The sequence below is a fragment of the Argopecten irradians genome, chromosome 11 (assembly GCF_041381155.1).
Source record: "Argopecten irradians isolate NY chromosome 11, Ai_NY, whole genome shotgun sequence".
NCBI lineage: Eukaryota > Metazoa > Mollusca > Bivalvia > Pectinida > Pectinidae > Argopecten > Argopecten irradians.
In genome coordinates this window covers 31,680,611-31,697,870 of record NC_091144.1, presented here as the reverse complement: position 1 = coordinate 31,697,870, position 17,260 = coordinate 31,680,611, and the positions used below count along the sequence as shown (strand labels likewise).

Genomic DNA, 17,260 nt, shown 5'->3' with positions numbered 1-17,260 from the left:
TATACTGCATATTGATATAAGCTTTAAAAATGAAATCACTTTGATTTGCTATTAAATAGCTTTTATAATTGTTTAAATACAAATAGGACCTAATTATAATTGATCTTACTGTAGGAAAATGAAGAAGTCAAATAAGATCAAGGACCCAGAAATAGACGGTGTTGATGCTGTCACCAAGGATCAGATTCTGCGTGGTTACATCATCGGCTTCAACAAGGATGTACTGACAGTATGGTGAGTAGTGTATGGACAAAGCCCCAATACAAAAGTCAAAAGGGGACTTCAGTTAAAAAAATTGATATAAAGTTAAATATTGAGGAATTGAAGTTACTAAGTTTTGATGAAGTTTGAGCTTTTTGTTAACCATGTTTAATATCAAAGTTTAGGGGATAACAATGGGATATACTGGTATCAGCTTGTCTGCCTGCTTCTAGAAAATGTTGTAGTCATGACAACTCCTCCGAAACTACTAGATCAATTTCAATGAAAATTTGCAGCAATGTTTGGGAACACGGGTACATTGTCCATACAGGTTTTCTTTTGTCAAAAATGTTGTTGCCATGGTTAAATATGTCATTATACAAGTTATGGGTAATGACAAATAACTCATTATAAGCTTTTGGATCGATTTTATTCAAACTTGGTCAATTGTTGTAACATATGTTTATAAATTCGTATGAATGTTTAAAATGATATTTTGACACATCACATGCTTCAATAACGGTTACCATGGAGACATAATGGGTGAAATTTAGGCATAATGGTCAAAAAAATGGGGAGTAGGGGTATTAGTTAGACATTGGCTTACAGTAGCTGTTCTAGTAAATTTCTACCATATGAGCTAGCTGTAGTCGTTTACATCCCTATTTGATTTGTACAGCATAGGGAATGGAGTCCATGGGACAGTGAGTCGCGGAGAATTGTCAGACTACCAAGTGAAGTCACGTGGGGCAGTGTTCTACAAGGGACGGGTGGTCACCGCACGCGTACTCAGGTAAGCATTTCTAAAAGGAAAACAATTATATTGAGAAGAAACATGGCTTAAAAATAATCTTACCTGTAATGTTATGATCAAATTACTGTACTGAGATATCATATTTCTCATAGGATCACATGAGGTTAGAAAGGGCATAATCTCTATCATGATCATCTATTGTCATCATCATTGTCATCTTCATATCATTTTTATCACTTTTATCACAAATATTGTCATCGCTGATGATGTTTATGGTAGATCAAATGATAACTATAAATTGATGGAGACAAATACAAATTAAAAACATAATTTATTTGTATGATGTAGATTACCACAATATATTCTTGTGTACATTCAGTGTGGAGGATTCAGTGATGCTATCCTTGAGAGAAAGTCGGACTGGTGTAACGGACCTCGTCCCAACGGACATGAGGACAGGATCAAACACCTACGACACAGAGTCCGACAATACAGAGGTCAAGGCTCGAAAACGAAAAAACTCGGAGACAGACACGAAGAATACAAACGGAGGGAACTTCTCCCAGGAGTCAGACGGGGAAACAGAAGTGAAGAAAGTGAAGAAAAAGAAAGACAAGATAAAATCAGTGATAAAGGAGACCAAACCTGTAGACGATCAGGCAGATAATGAAGAGAATGTATTACATATTTAATTAATTTATCTCTGAGCAAACACTTGGACTGTTCTAATTTTAGGGCTTGAATGATATATTAACTTTATTCCCCTTTCTATAAGTGATGAAATGAAAGCCAGACCGTTAACTTTATTCCCCTTTCTATAAGTGATGAAATGAAAGCCAGACCGTTAACTTTATTCCCCTTTCTATAAGTGATGAAATGAAAGCTAGACCATTATGTCAAGACAATTATTTATGATAAAAAATCTTAGGAACAAAACATACAGCAGTTGTAATATCATTGAATTAAAAATTTAATTATGATTTTATACTGTATGCATTTAAAAATGATTACCATATATTTTCACATGTCAAAATGTTTTTATGATTTGGATTAAAAAAAAATGTTTTTTAGCTGTTTTGAAATATCATGATTTGACTATAATCATATTGTAACCTAGTATATATAATTCCATCCATTTCTCAATTTGTTTGTGGATCATATTTTCGTGACCATAGCAACATCCTGTGAAACTGAAAATACAACCATACAAAAAATAACTGACTTTACAGTATTTATCCTAATCTCCTACAGATAAGACAGAAGATAGACTTATATGAACAGTCTTTAATTAAAAAAAAAAATTATGAATAATTCTGAAAAAAAAGCAATACATGTAGTTGTGACATCAATAAAAGAATAAATCAAAACTATCAAGAGTTTTAATTTGTGGCCATTATTAGTAACCTAACATGTCTGTAATTAGCAGGTGCTTGCTACTCTGCCTGCCTGTGAAGTTGATAAGATGCCACGACTTTCCATAACAACTGGACTCTCCTGGGACGCTGACCTAGCCAGGGACGCTGTCACAACACAGTCAGACAGCGACGAAGATGACAGTGACGAGGAAGACCAGGTAGGTCCAATGTTGAGGTGTCTGTCCTAATCCAAATACCGTATTCTACCCTATAAGCGCCCATGTCCCTATAAGCGCCCCTTCCCCTTTTTGAGGCCTCAATTTCAATTGCCCAAGCATAAATAAAGACCAAAACTACACAAAACAGTATAGATTTGCAGTAATAGCGTCTTCTTAGCACCTTTTCATTTTTTCAATTTTTTAATGGCACTGGGCGCTTATTGGGTCGAATACGGTAGGCCTATATAGCTATTGACATATACATGTAGCTAAGTATTTCAAAGCCATTGGTACTAACTATTGATCTTTGGTGATTTGATCTTTTTATAACACAATCTTTGAAGCTTATGACCTATTTTTGGCACACTTCAAGTGTATATTGCCAATTTTTGCAAATCAGTTAACAGTACATTGTAATTTAAAAGTAGCTAGCTTCCTTGGTTTTACACTATTTGCAGTACAAGATTACCTTAATGAGTTTATAACTCTCTCCTTCTTATAGAAGATTCTTATTGAAAATTTTTTCCAAAAATCTGATGTTAGATTACATTGTACTTTGTAGTTTGTAATACATATGATTGTGTAATTGTTAAAATGATAGAAAAATAGTGTTCCAGTTGTTTTTGATTGTTGAAAACATATCTTGTTGTTTCAGAGGACCAAAAAGAAAACGAAGGCTGAAATACAGGCAGAGAGAAAAGAGGAAGAAAAGAAACTAGATGAAGTAAATGAACTATTATATCAATGTGTGGAATGGGGATATTGAGATATGATTATATTATGGGTTTTTTTTTTCTGAGGTTTTTTTTTTCTGAGATCAGGAAGACAATGAGAATAATTCATGTACCACGTATTACCTGATAGCGTGTGTGTGGTACTAGTATTTCCAGTGGTGATGGAACGTATCTCTTTGCAATTTTCATGCTGAAATGATGTTAGTGTGGGTTATCATCTTTTAGCGTCATTCCATCACCATTAGAAATCATATTCCAGCACAATCATTATCACATGGTATGTGAATTTGTCCCATTGAGTGAGATGTTTTATTGCTTGACCTAATTAATCTTTTAAATATTTCTGTTTCATAAAAAATACTCAAGAAACTACATTTATTTATTTAAGATTCTTCTTTTTATCACCAAATACATGAAAAGATTTTAATTCAGCTTAAGAATTTAAATAAAAACGTTACCTTTCATGTTCTCATTGACAGTTAAATAAATTCTAAACTTGTATTGCAGTTTGAGAGACGTCAGTTAGGGGGAGACAATCAGCCTGAGTCTGTAGATGAGTTTGACCGCCTCGTTCTGACCTCCCCCGACAGTTCTCTTGTGTGGCTACAGTACATGGCCTTTCACCTCCAGACAGCTGAGATTGACAAGGCGCGTGCTGTGGCAGAGCGGGCGCTCAAAACCATCTCATTTAGGTTAGTTTCTAATTTGGATCTCATTTTAGATCTGATAAGAAATCATTATTCTCACATGTAGTTCATAGAGGATCTGACCTCTTCCCACTTTGGGCCATGTTCTGATGAAAATTTGGGTTGACCAATCAAATTTCGTACTCCAGAAACTCAAAAGTGTATTTTAAGGGATGGAAAAAAATTGCAAAACCTTTAGAATTTTTGCATATCTAGCCATTTCACCTATATAGAAATCAACACATTTATATATATTTACATGCTGTGATGATGCCTTGTCTTTTTTATCTGATATAGCCAAATAAGGAATACAAAATTAAAATGAAGTACAGGAGGCACAAAGGTCACCTGAATGTGACCTCATATGGGATGTAGTCAGATCAGTATGAAATGATGTTAGAATTAGGATATGGATGTCATTTAGATTGAGATTTACCATACATTGACAGAGCTATTTATTACAAGAATCCAACAATATTTTGCTCTAATTCATAATTGGTATTTCAAAATGGTTATTTATAGGTTTTAGACATATAAAGAAATCCTATAAGACTCTTTCATATGGGGATATGAAGGATAGGGATATTCTACCTGAGGGTCAGAAAATGTAGTAAAACTTGAGGCTTGTCGAGGGTTTTGCAACATTTTGTGATCCCGAGGGTAGAATATCCCTATCCTTCATATCCACTAATGAAAGAGTATTTTTCTTTCATACCTCGGCGTTTTATTGCAATTTTACAACTATATATATAATATCACGCCATTTTGAAACAAATTCGAAGAAAACCATGGCTAGAGGTCAATTTTTCATACATGAAAAATAACGTGATATTTTCAACAAAAATTTCGTTGTTTGCATCTTTTATAGTAAAACTAGTCAAGTTTGTGAAAAAAATGTTAAAATTTTATTGAGGAATTAGAAATTTTGTTGACGCTGTGACGTCACAAGGCTTTATTGCAATGGTAGCCATTCAATTCAGCCTTAGGCGGCATGAGTTTATTGCCCTAGACCAGCTAGTATTACACCCATATATATTGAATAGAAAGTAATTTAGAATAGAAAGTAGTTGAGTCCTTACTACATGATTGTACTTCACACAGGGAGGAGCAGGAGAAACAGAATGTATGGGTAGCCTATCTGAACCTGGAGAACATGTACGGTACCTCCGACTCGCTCCACAAAGTACTGGAGCGGGCCATAGCTCAGAACGAGCCGTCCAAGATCTACACTCAGATGATCAACATTTACGTCAAATCTGGAAAAGTAGATGTAAGTACCATGTAGAATTGTCCTCTAACTGTCTGATGGAGCTATCTGGAAGATAAGATTATGATTTAAGAATATTACTCTAGTAGTGTGGCTGTTTGTGATGTCCTCAAAGCCAGGCACAATTGTTGTAATAGAACAGAATACATTTATACATGGTAACAGCAGTCACAGCACAAAATTGGGGGCCCCATTCAGGAAACTTTTCAGACTTTCTTTTTGTGTAGTTTTTGAGAAACAAATTACACTGCAGAAAATCTCCAATTTGAAAGATTTGCTGCTATGCCAAAACTTAAGATATATTTAGATTGTTTGTTAATACTGGGGTCATGATTCAGACCTAGAACCGCTTATTTTTGTGGCATGCTGAACTAATATTAATTGAATAGCCTGGTCACTGAGTAATAAAGACCCCCACAACCCCCCCAACAGAGCATAACTGATGTTAAAATCCTGTATATACGTGTATGTATTTAATTAACACAAAAAGGCATAAAATAATTCATTGTTATTTTGAATATTTTTATCTTGAAGTAAAATGAAATGCTTAAATTTTTCAATTGTGGTAATGGTGTAAAGAAGATAACTTTTTTAACTGAAGAAAAATACTTATTTGTCTGCTCTTGGTTTTGATACAATTTATCAAAGATATAGCATCTTCAATTATAATCCCATCTGACTGAAATATTGTTTGATTGGTTTGTTTAACAGGAAGCTGAAAGTCTTCACAACAAGTTGGTGCGTCGTTACAGCCAGGATAAAGATATCTGGATCAGCTTCTTAATGTTTTACTACAAACATGAACGTGTAGATGATGCACGCAAGCTGCTTCAGCGATGTCTGAAAAGTCTCAACCTCAAACATCGTAAGTAGTTGATAGGGAGATGTAGATAATGCAGCTGACATCTATACTACCTACTTGTAATGTATGTTGTTACTGTCTACGCAATAATAGTGTATGGTACGTTTCGTTAAAAACACATGTAATCGTTGTCGCTTGTCGCTGCAGCTATAAATACCTGTGTAGGCTTACACATGTGTGTATGACGAAACACCTGCCAGCACCGTCGAGATAACATAACCAACACTGTGACCAAGGAATCGAGAGTGTACCGCCAGCCTGCCAAGCAATAGCAACAGAATGCCGATGTAGTGATCAATCGAAACCATTCACACTATTATTGCCTCAACAGTAAACTTCACTGCAAATACTTTAATGAAACACAGTATCATTCAACCATACCCAGTCCAGAGGTCACCTTGATCTTCTTACTTCTCAGAAGGGGCATCTTCCTGGAGAATTTTTACAGCAGCTAGACAGAATTTTAAGGTAGTAGTACTTTCCAGAAACAGAGGATCTACAAATCAAGAGACCAGAAGTTATATTTTAGAAGTAGAAGTGGGCAAATTGAGATGGTTGTAAGTGTCAACTCATTCACCCCTGAAGACACATTTAGACTCTTCTAAATCAAAGTCTAGACCAGTCCATTTTTAGATTTCAGGGATGGATGAGTTAACTGGATGCTAGGACTAATATAATAGTATTTCATTGATATGCTAATATATCTTGTTCCAGATGTTGAGATGATAGCAAAGAGTGCTCAGTTGGAATTTAAGTTCGGTGATGCAGAACGAGGCCGGACCATGTTTGAGAGCGTCCTGGGTAACTACCCTAAAAGGACTGACCTGTGGTCAGTTTACCTGGACATGGTGGTCAAGTCTGGAGAATGCCAAGAAGCAAGGTTAGTTTAAAATTCAACATCTACTACATTTCACTTTCCCATTAGATATTTTCCTTTCTTATTTCAAAGACAAACCAGCATCAGTAAACAATTAAGTTAGAAAGGAACTATTACTTTCATTTGATTTTCTTTTTCATAACCTGCTCTTTTCATGAACATACATGTCATCTTCAGTTTATTTTTGTGCTGGCTGTGAAATATTATTACACCTCAAGATGACTCTCAAAGCCAAGTATTAAATGATATAGAAAATAGCTACATGTATCTTATTGCATGACAGTGTAAATTATATCCATCTTTCATCACTGTATCCCAATTTTACAGAATAATTTTGTGTTAAATACATTTCTACTTTTGTTTTCTTTTACAGACAACTGTTCGAAAGAGTCATTAATTTAAAGCAATCAGCAAAGAAAATGAAATTTTTCTATAAAAAGTATTTGGACTTTGAGAAAGAGTATGGAGATTCTGAAACAGTGGAAAACGTGAAAAAGAAAGCGTTGGAATATGTGGAATCTCAGGGATACACGGATGAGTGAACAATATTCTGTATCATGAATTGATTGAATGATATTCAACAACATTGAATGATGTTCAACAACAGTGTTTCTGAAGTGCAGCTCATGATTGTGAATCCTGTATAACGAAGAAGAACCATTTTCTGTTAACGTGACCTAGTCATTATATATATATCGACTGGGAAACAATGCCATAATGGTACTTAAAACTTGCAAAATCACTTGAATGGAGATGGGTGAATATATTTTCTTTTTCCAGTTTACTGTTCACCAACTTTCTTTTGCCATCAATTTTTTTCGTGAATTTTGTGATCAAAATAAATTCGCTGAAGTCTATCGCTACGAAATTCACAGTTTTACAAATCTTAATTCAAAGTTATTTTAATTTCATTCAATTTTAAATCTGCGAACTTAGTCTTTGCAAAACCACTTTGAAACGGAAATCGTAAAATATAGTAGCTACAAAAGAAAGTTGGGTAATAGTATGCGTTACAAATGTTTTACATAAAACAGAAATACATTTTCATTATTTTATCAATGATTTATTCAAAATCGTTCATAAATAAACAATCTACAGCCACGTAAAAATACTTTCATTTATTTTTGTGCATGCTGTACAACAAAGCAATGTAACATGCGTTTAGCATTTTTCTTATACTACAGTATAATTGTTATAACAGTAGCACAAATTGTCTTGAATTGTCCAGATCTTTTCTGGCATTTATACAAGATGGATTGCCTCCCATAGGTATTTTACCAGGTTATTATCTATAAATATTAGTACGAGATACAGGTTGTATTATTTAGTCATACACACCATACAATTAGCTATCCAGTTATATGAAAGCCCAGAGAGACAAAACTTTTATCTCTAATCATTGGATCATTTATTTTGAAACATCGAGTCTCTTTTGAATTATTCAGTTTTGGATTCGAATATAGAAAAGAAAGGACATTAAATTCTTTAGACATGTTCCAGGAAAAATAAATAAATAAGAAATTGGCATTTAAAGAAATAATAAGTTTATATATCAAAGACTATATGATTATGACAGTATTGGCAGGCTATCAATACCAAAATATTTCCAAAATACTTCCTGATTTGAATACAACAATTATAAAATGGATAAAAATTTATACAAGGTATAAAAATTTGGATAGCAAAAATATTTTGCATAGTTCACCATAGTTTAATTTGCATAACACAAAAGGAATTCATTAAGTGGGAATGTTTCCATTGAAAATGGATTGATAAGAGTCTTAACATGCAACAGATAACAATAGGGAATATCCTCATTAAAACAATAGGGTAACAGATAATTACCATGCATACATTAATAGGTAACAGATAATTAACATGCATACGTAAACAGTATGTATCAGGGAGATAGGGTCCCATTATATTGATGAATTGATCAGGAATTATCAGTTACGTAGGAATGTATTTTATGAAAATCATTAGAATATGATTTATTACTTGTAATAGCAGGGTATACTATTGATCAGGTCATAAAGAGTAGAATTATTAGGTAAATATACAGTCAAATCTGCATTAGCAACCACCTCTGGTATAAAGACCACCTGCTTAATAAGACCACTTTCTCAGGATCTAAAATAACCAACACAATAGACCGATCACCAAGCAGTGTGAAGCCACGCCTTATGCTTGCAAACACACATGTATCTATACAAATGTTGTAGCATAGTTGTATCAAACAAAAGGTTAAGTCATGTGCAGTACCCGGAAGGTTTGATTGACAGATGGAGATCCGTCAATTTTTCCTGTGTATATAGACCATATAGACCACAGATGGAGATCCGTCAATTTTTCCTGTGTATATAGACCACTTGGCTAGCTATAAAGACATTTTTTTCAGTCTCTTGGAACTGTATTTTGTTTTAAGTATATCTTTATTCTATTTTGCTAAATTCTTCAAAAAAACAAAGTTGGTTTTTCTCTCAATAAAATATTTTAGACCGGTAGATGTTTAAGATACTAAGCATCAAAAATAGTACAGGGTATAAACTACCCAATTTTTTATCTGAATAATAAATTATATTTAACAAAATATGAGTATGGCTATGCTGTATAGTATTCAATTTATTTTTTACATGGATAATTGACATATACTTTCATACTATAATCATATATTAAATGATCATTTGACGAATGCTGACAGTGTGATTCCAGATTTAACGTTAAAAAGTTCAGTTATCATGTTACAGTAAACCAGTTTATTTTTGTGGCGACATAATTTCATGTTTTCATGCTTATATGTAAGAAGTGATTTACTACTTGACACCTAGAAATTCATAATGGATTCTTCTAGACATTGATTTAGAAGAGTTCAAATGTGTTATCAGTTTGAATGAGTTCATTTGGCTATTTACACTCAAATATTATATATATGTTTCTACTGTACCAATGTTTGAAACATTTTCTACTGTGGTGACTAATTTTCATGAAATCATGCTTTCCAAAACAAAACTAACAAAAAAAAAAAGTGAAAATTAATTGCACACAAAAATAACTAGGTTTACAGTATACAAGGTTAAATTATCTCCAAAGTAAATAAAAACAAGTTAAGCTTTGTTCTATTATACAAGCTTGGTTAAGGTAACCGTTTTAATATCTCTGAAGTAAATAATAACAAAATAAGCTTATTTATAATCTGTTCTTAACAGAACCAGAGCATAAACATATTTATAAAGTTGTGTAGCAATATTTCTATGATTATATATAAATATATATATAATTAAGGCACTGATGATACCTGACAATTCTGATGCACACACTATCACAGTCACAAATATGTACATTCATATCAAATGTGTAGGCACTAGGCTGAGAGAAGAATGATGATACAGCAATTAATGGTGCTACATTACTATTCTATGTGCACATATTATATCATTCTCAATAATCCAGGGATAACTATCACTGTCATCCACCCCTTGAATGTCATAGCAAAAAATGATGGTGATAATTTATTAATTTTTTTTTGTAACAAACTAATGGTAAGAGATCCTTGTCAATACGTTTTACTTAGGAATATAATTCTTAATACTAGCTATAATATCGATGTGAACTACAAATTAGTCCTTAAATAAATAATCGTGTATATTGACCTGAACAATTTTGATGTGAACCTCAACTACCCTTGATGCCAAATCTTAGATTCAACAACAAAATAGATACCATAAATCGATAATATCACAAATTGTCTTCAGTACACTGTGCTCTAGGTGTGAGAGTACTCGAGGTGCTTGTTATAGAATTTCACCATTTGATGAATGGAACATGAATCATCGTTTCCCCTTTCAGTAAGTCACAAGTTTTTTTCACATCATTACTTGTTCAATTTTCACTAAAACACAGCATCATGGTCTATTGAAAATATGGTTTTACAGAACCACTGATGTACACCGAATCCATATGGTTTAAATTCCAATGAACTTAATTAATCTATTAATATTGTACATATTAAATTCCAATGAATGGTACAAATTTCCCTTCATTATAATGAATACAATCCATTGAACTTAAAGTGTAAGATCATGATTCACAGACCAGTGAACTGTAGTTTATCTGTTGAACCATGAAGTGTCGAACTGAATAGTGAATGGCACAGGAAGAATAGGCTATCTAAGGAATCGGCATTTTAAGATGTGTTTGGCCACTGCCTGCTAGTACAATCATCCTTTTGGAGAAGAAAGCCACCAGGTCTGCCAGTTTAGGAAAAGTCTGAAACATTTAAACAATAAATGATGGTAAGCTTTAAACTTTTACATGTATAATACCGTTAAGATATAAAGGATCTTACCTGAATGGCTATATACAATTGTAATTTGAAATTCTTTAAGCAAATCAATCACTTGTGACTCAACATATCATATTACATGTACATTGTCATGAATGCAAGATTTTTTTATCACATAACCAGTACAGTTATGGGAATATAGCAAAACCTTTTAATTTCTAGAATATAAGAGTTGTGAAATCAGGCTCAGATTTTACGTTTACATTAACGAGACAATCATGTGACATCATATTTGGATTATAACATCATAATTAGCAGTGATGTCACAATAACATTATCACATGTGTCTTATGATATTTATGATATGGACATATGGCATGACTGAAATGCAGGTCAGTTACATATACATGTATGTGATAAATTAATTTTTTGTGAAAAATGTGTGTTGATCCCCTAAAATAGTTGCTGATCAATTATAAATGGAAAGACAAAATGCCAATTATGACTTCTTTTCATGAGAAGTCATCATGTGCTGTTGCATTAATCGTGGTAGTATTGATTGCAAATAATCATTTAGCGTCACGGTACGTAAAACTCTTCATTCATTCATTCATTAAAGTCACTTGGGCCTACCTCTTCCTTAGGTTTCGGATTCCCCATGGCGTAATGTCCATCCTTTAGTCGTTTCCGTATGGGAAGGTTGTAGACTTTGTTATCATTGAATATCATTAGTGTATAGGGGCGTGGGTCTCCATCTTCTTTCTTCTTACTTGAGTCTCTTATAGCAAACATACCATTCTGGCAGGAAGAAATAAGACTTATTTAGCACAAATTGATATTCTGATACGTACATCAAATCAGATTTTCAAACATAAACATTGGAAACCCACAAGCCACTAGTCTAATTTTGTTTATGTTCAGATCAAGCACAAATGATAAAACAATGGATTGTGGGTTTTATCATAATAATGTGTGAGATAAGCTTGGCTGCTCTCTGTGGTGATGCTTTCAAGATTTAAGCTGTCAGTGTTCTATACACTTTTTTTTAAAGCAACCCAATACAGTTTAACCTTCAGTTATTACATCTAAGTAAGTTCTACAGTTATTAAAGATTTATAAGAAACAGGAACTATTTCAAGTGACTTATTGGAATGATTGTTGAATCTATCTTTAAGTAACTAAATTATGTTAATTTAATCTATATTTCAGTAACTTAATTGACTGATATCAATCTATCTTTCCGTGACTTTTAAAATAGTTTGATTTAAAATCTATATTGAAGTGACTTCATTGATTGCTTTGAATCTTTGTTTAAGTGACATATTTGACTGATTTAAATCTATCTTAAGGTGAATTAATTGATTAATTTTAATCTATCTTCAAGTAATGTAATTGAGTCTGATCTTAATCTCTATTTCAGTGACCTACTTGTGCACTTTGTTTGAGTTTTGCATCCCCTTCCTGTCGAGTCATGTTCCCTCTGTACCAATTATAGGAGTTCAGGTCCTCCTGTATATCAATAAAAACACAGATACATAACAAGAAATCCATGCAGTCATATATATTACGAAAATTTCAGTATACAAAATAATATATCACCTATTACATAGACATCAGACAATCTAAAACTCAAAAAGATGCTCTATAGCCGGTTATTTTCGAAGGTCAAAAAGAAGACTATCAAATTTCAGCAATTTTAGATTTTGGCAATCTGGCTTTAAGAGTATATATCATTAAATCATTTCTTAATATTTCGCAGATCAAATTTAATATGCCATAATATCAATGTTCCACAAAATAGCGAATATATCATCCCCAGAAAATAATCCAGCTATATTGTATACCGTATTCTGATCAGTCTCCATAAACATTACAGTACAGTAATCAGGCTGTTATATCTAGACTGTTATATCTTTAGTTCAACCAAATGAATATATGGTTCACTGTACTTTACATCAAAGTGGAGATTCACTTTGAGTGGGATTAAGGTAGATTTCTGTTATGATATTTTTTCAATATCCGTGGTAATCTAAGGACTAGGAATTGAAGAACAGCTGGAGTTCCCAAAGAAAAAACACAAACCTACATTAACTAACCTTGCGATAACTGCTCTACAATGTACAAGGCTATATGAATGGTGAAATATCAATGTACTCATCCACAGTCAAGTCAACTCAATTGTCAGTCAATTCATACTCTTTTTTTTAAGACTTTTCTTCATTTTTGAAATTGTATGCCATATCTCATTCATACACACAGATATAGGAGATTGTAGAAAAAGAGTATGAACAAAAACAAAACAGAATCATGCTAACACAACCAGATATATATAAACGGATATAGGAATCATTGATTAGGCAAATATTACATACTAACAAAATACAAAAGAAATACCACAAATAATTTGTACAAGCCACTGATACCTATGAATCAACTGTTTACTTATGTGTAAGACAGACATATACACATGCCTACATTTATATATATATAAATACACTTTTATAATGACTACAGGTATAAAGACAAGTATTCAACACTAAAAAAACAGATTTCAAGAAAGACGTATTTCCTTCCATACATAAACCATGATTTTTATTTTAACAGTAGGATAAGGACAAATATATTCCACTATATATAAGCTCGCTGCTGTCGAAACATGACCACTAAAAACATGCTTAAATCAGAAGTTGTGATACTTGATTGTCAGAAAACATGCTAGAATCAGAAGTTGTGATACTTAATTGTCGGAAAACATTCTAGAATCAGAAGTTGTGATACTAGATTGTTGGAAAACATGCTAGAATCAGAAGTATGTGATACTAGATTGTTGGAAAACATGCTAGAATCAGAAGTTGTGATACTTAATTGTCAGAAAACATTCTAGAATCAGAAGTTGTGATACTTGATTGTCAGAAAACATTCTAGAATCAGAAGTTGTGATACTTGATTGTCAGAAAACATTCTAGAATCAGAAGTTGTGATACTTGATTGTCAGAAAACATTCTAGAATCAGAAGTTGTGATACTAGATTGTTGTAAAACATGCTAGAATCAGAAGTTGTGATACTTGATTGTTGGAAAACATTCTAGAATCAGAAGTTATGATACTAAATTGTCGGAAAACATGCTAGAATCCAGAAGTTTGATAATTAATTATCGGAAAACATGCTACAATCAGAAGTTGTGATACTTAATTGTTGGAAAACATGCTACAATCAGAAGTTGTGATACTTCATTGTCAGAAAACACGCTAGAATCAGAAATTGTGATACTTAAATGTCGGAAAACATTCTAGAATCAGAAGTTGTGATGCTAGATTGTTTGAAAACATGCTAGAATCACAAGTTGTGATACTTAAATGTCGGAAAACATTCTAGAATCAGAAGTTATGATGCTAGATTGTTTGAAAACATGCTAGAATCAGAAGTTGTGATACTTAATTGTTGGAAAACAGTCTAGAATCAGAAGTTGTGATGCTAAATTGTTGGAAAACATGCTAGAATCACAAGTTGTGATACTAGATTGTTGTAAAACATGCTAGAATCAGAAGTTATGATACTTGATTGTTGGAAAACATTCTAGAATCAGAAGTTATGATACTAGATTGTTGGAAAACATGCTAGAATCCAGAAGTTTGATAATTAATTATCGGAAAACATGCTACAATCGGAAGTTGTGATACTTAATTGTTGGAAAACATTCTAGAATCAGAAGTTGTGATGCTAGATTGTTTGAAAACATGCTAGAATCACAAGTTGTGATACTTGATTGTCAGAAAACATTCTAGAATCAGAAGTTATGATACTAAATTGTCGGAAAACATGCTAGAATCAGAAGTTGTGATGCTAGATTGTTGGAAAATATTCTAGAATCAGAAGTTGTGATGCTAGATTTTTGGAAAACATGCTAGAATCACAAGTTGTGATACTAGATTGTTGGAAAACATTCTAGAATCACAAGTTGTGATACTAGATTGTTGGAAAACATGCTAGAATCACAAGTTGTGATACTAGATTGTTGGAAAACATTCTAGAATCAGAAGTTGTGATGCTAGATTGTTGGAAAACATGCTAGAATCACAAGTTGTGATACTTGATTGTTGGAAAACATGCTAGAATTACAAGTTGTGATACTTAATTGTTGGAAAACAGTCTAGAATCAGAAGTTGTGATACTAGAATGTTGGATAACATGCTAGAGTCAACTATGCAATGCAACTCAAATACAATGCAGCTCATACAACAGAATTTGTATATAACTTGTGTTTACCTCTAAATCATCATCATCTTCATCCTCATACTATTTGTGCATTAAAAAAGAACACTTGTTTTACATCTGGGTACATGATTATTTTACCAACTTGAAGGTAAAATCTTTACAGAAAAATGAAACACAAAAAAGAAAACAAACACCATCTTTTTAAGATGATACAATGTATTAACTTTAAATACATACAAATTACTTCAACTAATTAATTACTAAATAAATAAACAAAAACAAAATTAAGGTGATGCCTATTTGGTCAGCATTTTGCTTTATAATTAGAATAAATGTGGACATTTAACAGACACCTGTTTGGTCAGCATTTTGCGTTATGTCGACATTTTACAGACACCTGTTTGGTCAGCATTTTGAGTTATAATTGGAATAAATGTCGACATTTAACAGACACCTGCCTACAGGGAATCTGGTAACAACTGTACTTTAAATCTTCTTACCTGGTCATTTGTAGGAGGAACTGTGGGAAGAGGGCGAGATCCTGAAAGTGATATTCAATAAATTTATTATCAAGTTCACATCATGATAACCTTTAAAAGGTCCACTACCTTTCCGAAATGGCTTTTAATTTTTAAAATGGGAATGTAAAACAGATCGTAGAGTTGCTAAAGTTATCAACTTGCCATTAACACCATACGTATCATCACCTTCTGAACAATTTTATTAAAATAATTTTTTTTTTAATTTTCATAACCCGTCTTATGTTTCCAGCCGTCATCCTAAATACTGCACGGTAGTCGACTTTCTCTGCGCCAGACGGCAAAACAGCGAAATGACTCTCCACTCTTATCATAAATTACGCAGGAAATCTTACATATGTTTGGTGTTGTAACCTTATCTTAGGCCATTGCCATATATTTTCCTATGTTATTAATGTTTCTAAGAAACCTTTATTTTTGCTCAGGATAGGTAGTGGCCGGTCTTTAAGGCCCACTATTACTTTTTTTTCCAAAGAGAATATTGATTTAAATGGAATGCTATGAAATTAAAGATTCTTTACAGATTAAATTCAGAGGAATCACTTACCGGTAAATATCATATTCTTTATTATCCCTGTGACCTTGAGACCTTGCAGGAAGGTCAGGTTAATACGTCCTTAGGAGAGTTTGGGAAATGTTTATATTTCCTTTACCTTTACATGTATAGTAAATGGGGAAGGTAAACCTTTCTTTTTTAGGGAGTGACAGGGCACCTGAATGATATAACTACCATTACCTTTAGGGTGAGGGGGAAGGCCCCTAGATGTGGGCTTGTCTGCAGCAGGCTCCTTTCTGGGCTCTCTTTTATGGGGCTTTGATACAGGTGGTGGTTCCTGTTGTCGGGCTGCTATTCTGGATTGTGGTAAGTCAGCTGAAACAATGTCATAATAATTAGGTCAGTGTAATCATGATCAGGTCGGGGTAACCATTATCGGGTTGGTGTAACCATGATCAAGACAGTGTTACCATATTGGGTCAGTTTAACCATAATGTGTCAGTGTAACCAACAGACAGTATAACCATATTGGGTCAGTGTAACCATATTGGATCAATGTAACCATATTGGGTCAATGTAACCATATTGGGTCAGTGTAACCATATTGGGTCAATGTAACCATATTGGGTCAGTGTAACCATATTTGGTCAGTGTAACCATATTTTATCCTGCCTCAGACAAGAATCTTGTATTCCTATTGGTTAAAATGATGTCATGTATTATCCAAGATATAGTCGTATCAGGTTAGTAGAAATCGTATCAGGTTTGGACGA

The 17,260-nt window shown here is 33.1% G+C and overlaps 2 protein-coding genes across 4 annotated transcripts in view; one reads left to right on the top strand and one right to left on the bottom strand.

The window, feature by feature from the left end:
• LOC138335313 (protein RRP5 homolog) overlaps positions 1 to 8,063 on the top strand; it is a 34,888-nt gene extending 26,825 nt beyond the window's left edge. For 2 of the 3 annotated variants that reach the window (XM_069284338.1, XM_069284339.1), the window contains 10 exons: positions 115 to 234; positions 881 to 994; positions 1,335 to 1,632; positions 2,379 to 2,528; positions 3,184 to 3,252; positions 3,770 to 3,954; positions 5,050 to 5,218; positions 5,927 to 6,080; positions 6,792 to 6,957; positions 7,328 to 8,063. In XM_069284338.1, the coding sequence (XP_069140439.1) occupies positions 115 to 234; positions 881 to 994; positions 1,335 to 1,632; positions 2,379 to 2,528; positions 3,184 to 3,252; positions 3,770 to 3,954; positions 5,050 to 5,218; positions 5,927 to 6,080; positions 6,792 to 6,957; positions 7,328 to 7,496 (1,594 nt within the window). In that variant the 3' untranslated portion in view covers positions 7,497 to 8,063. The remainder of the gene's footprint in view (positions 1 to 114; positions 235 to 880; positions 995 to 1,334; positions 1,633 to 2,378; positions 2,529 to 3,183; positions 3,253 to 3,769; positions 3,955 to 5,049; positions 5,219 to 5,926; positions 6,081 to 6,791; positions 6,958 to 7,327) is intronic. The other variant, XM_069284341.1, reaches the window with a different exon arrangement.
• The window catches only part of LOC138334567 (B-cell linker protein-like), a 60,450-nt gene continuing 51,185 nt past the window's right edge, over positions 7,996 to 17,260 (bottom strand). Inside the window, exons 24-29 of the mRNA XM_069283219.1 lie at positions 16,728 to 16,862; positions 15,953 to 15,993; positions 15,504 to 15,533; positions 12,665 to 12,745; positions 11,870 to 12,034; positions 7,996 to 11,220 (exon numbers count right to left, since the gene is read on the bottom strand). Coding sequence (XP_069139320.1) covers positions 11,122 to 11,220; positions 11,870 to 12,034; positions 12,665 to 12,745; positions 15,504 to 15,533; positions 15,953 to 15,993; positions 16,728 to 16,862 — 551 coding nt within the window. The 3' untranslated portion in view covers positions 7,996 to 11,121. The remainder of the gene's footprint in view (positions 11,221 to 11,869; positions 12,035 to 12,664; positions 12,746 to 15,503; positions 15,534 to 15,952; positions 15,994 to 16,727; positions 16,863 to 17,260) is intronic.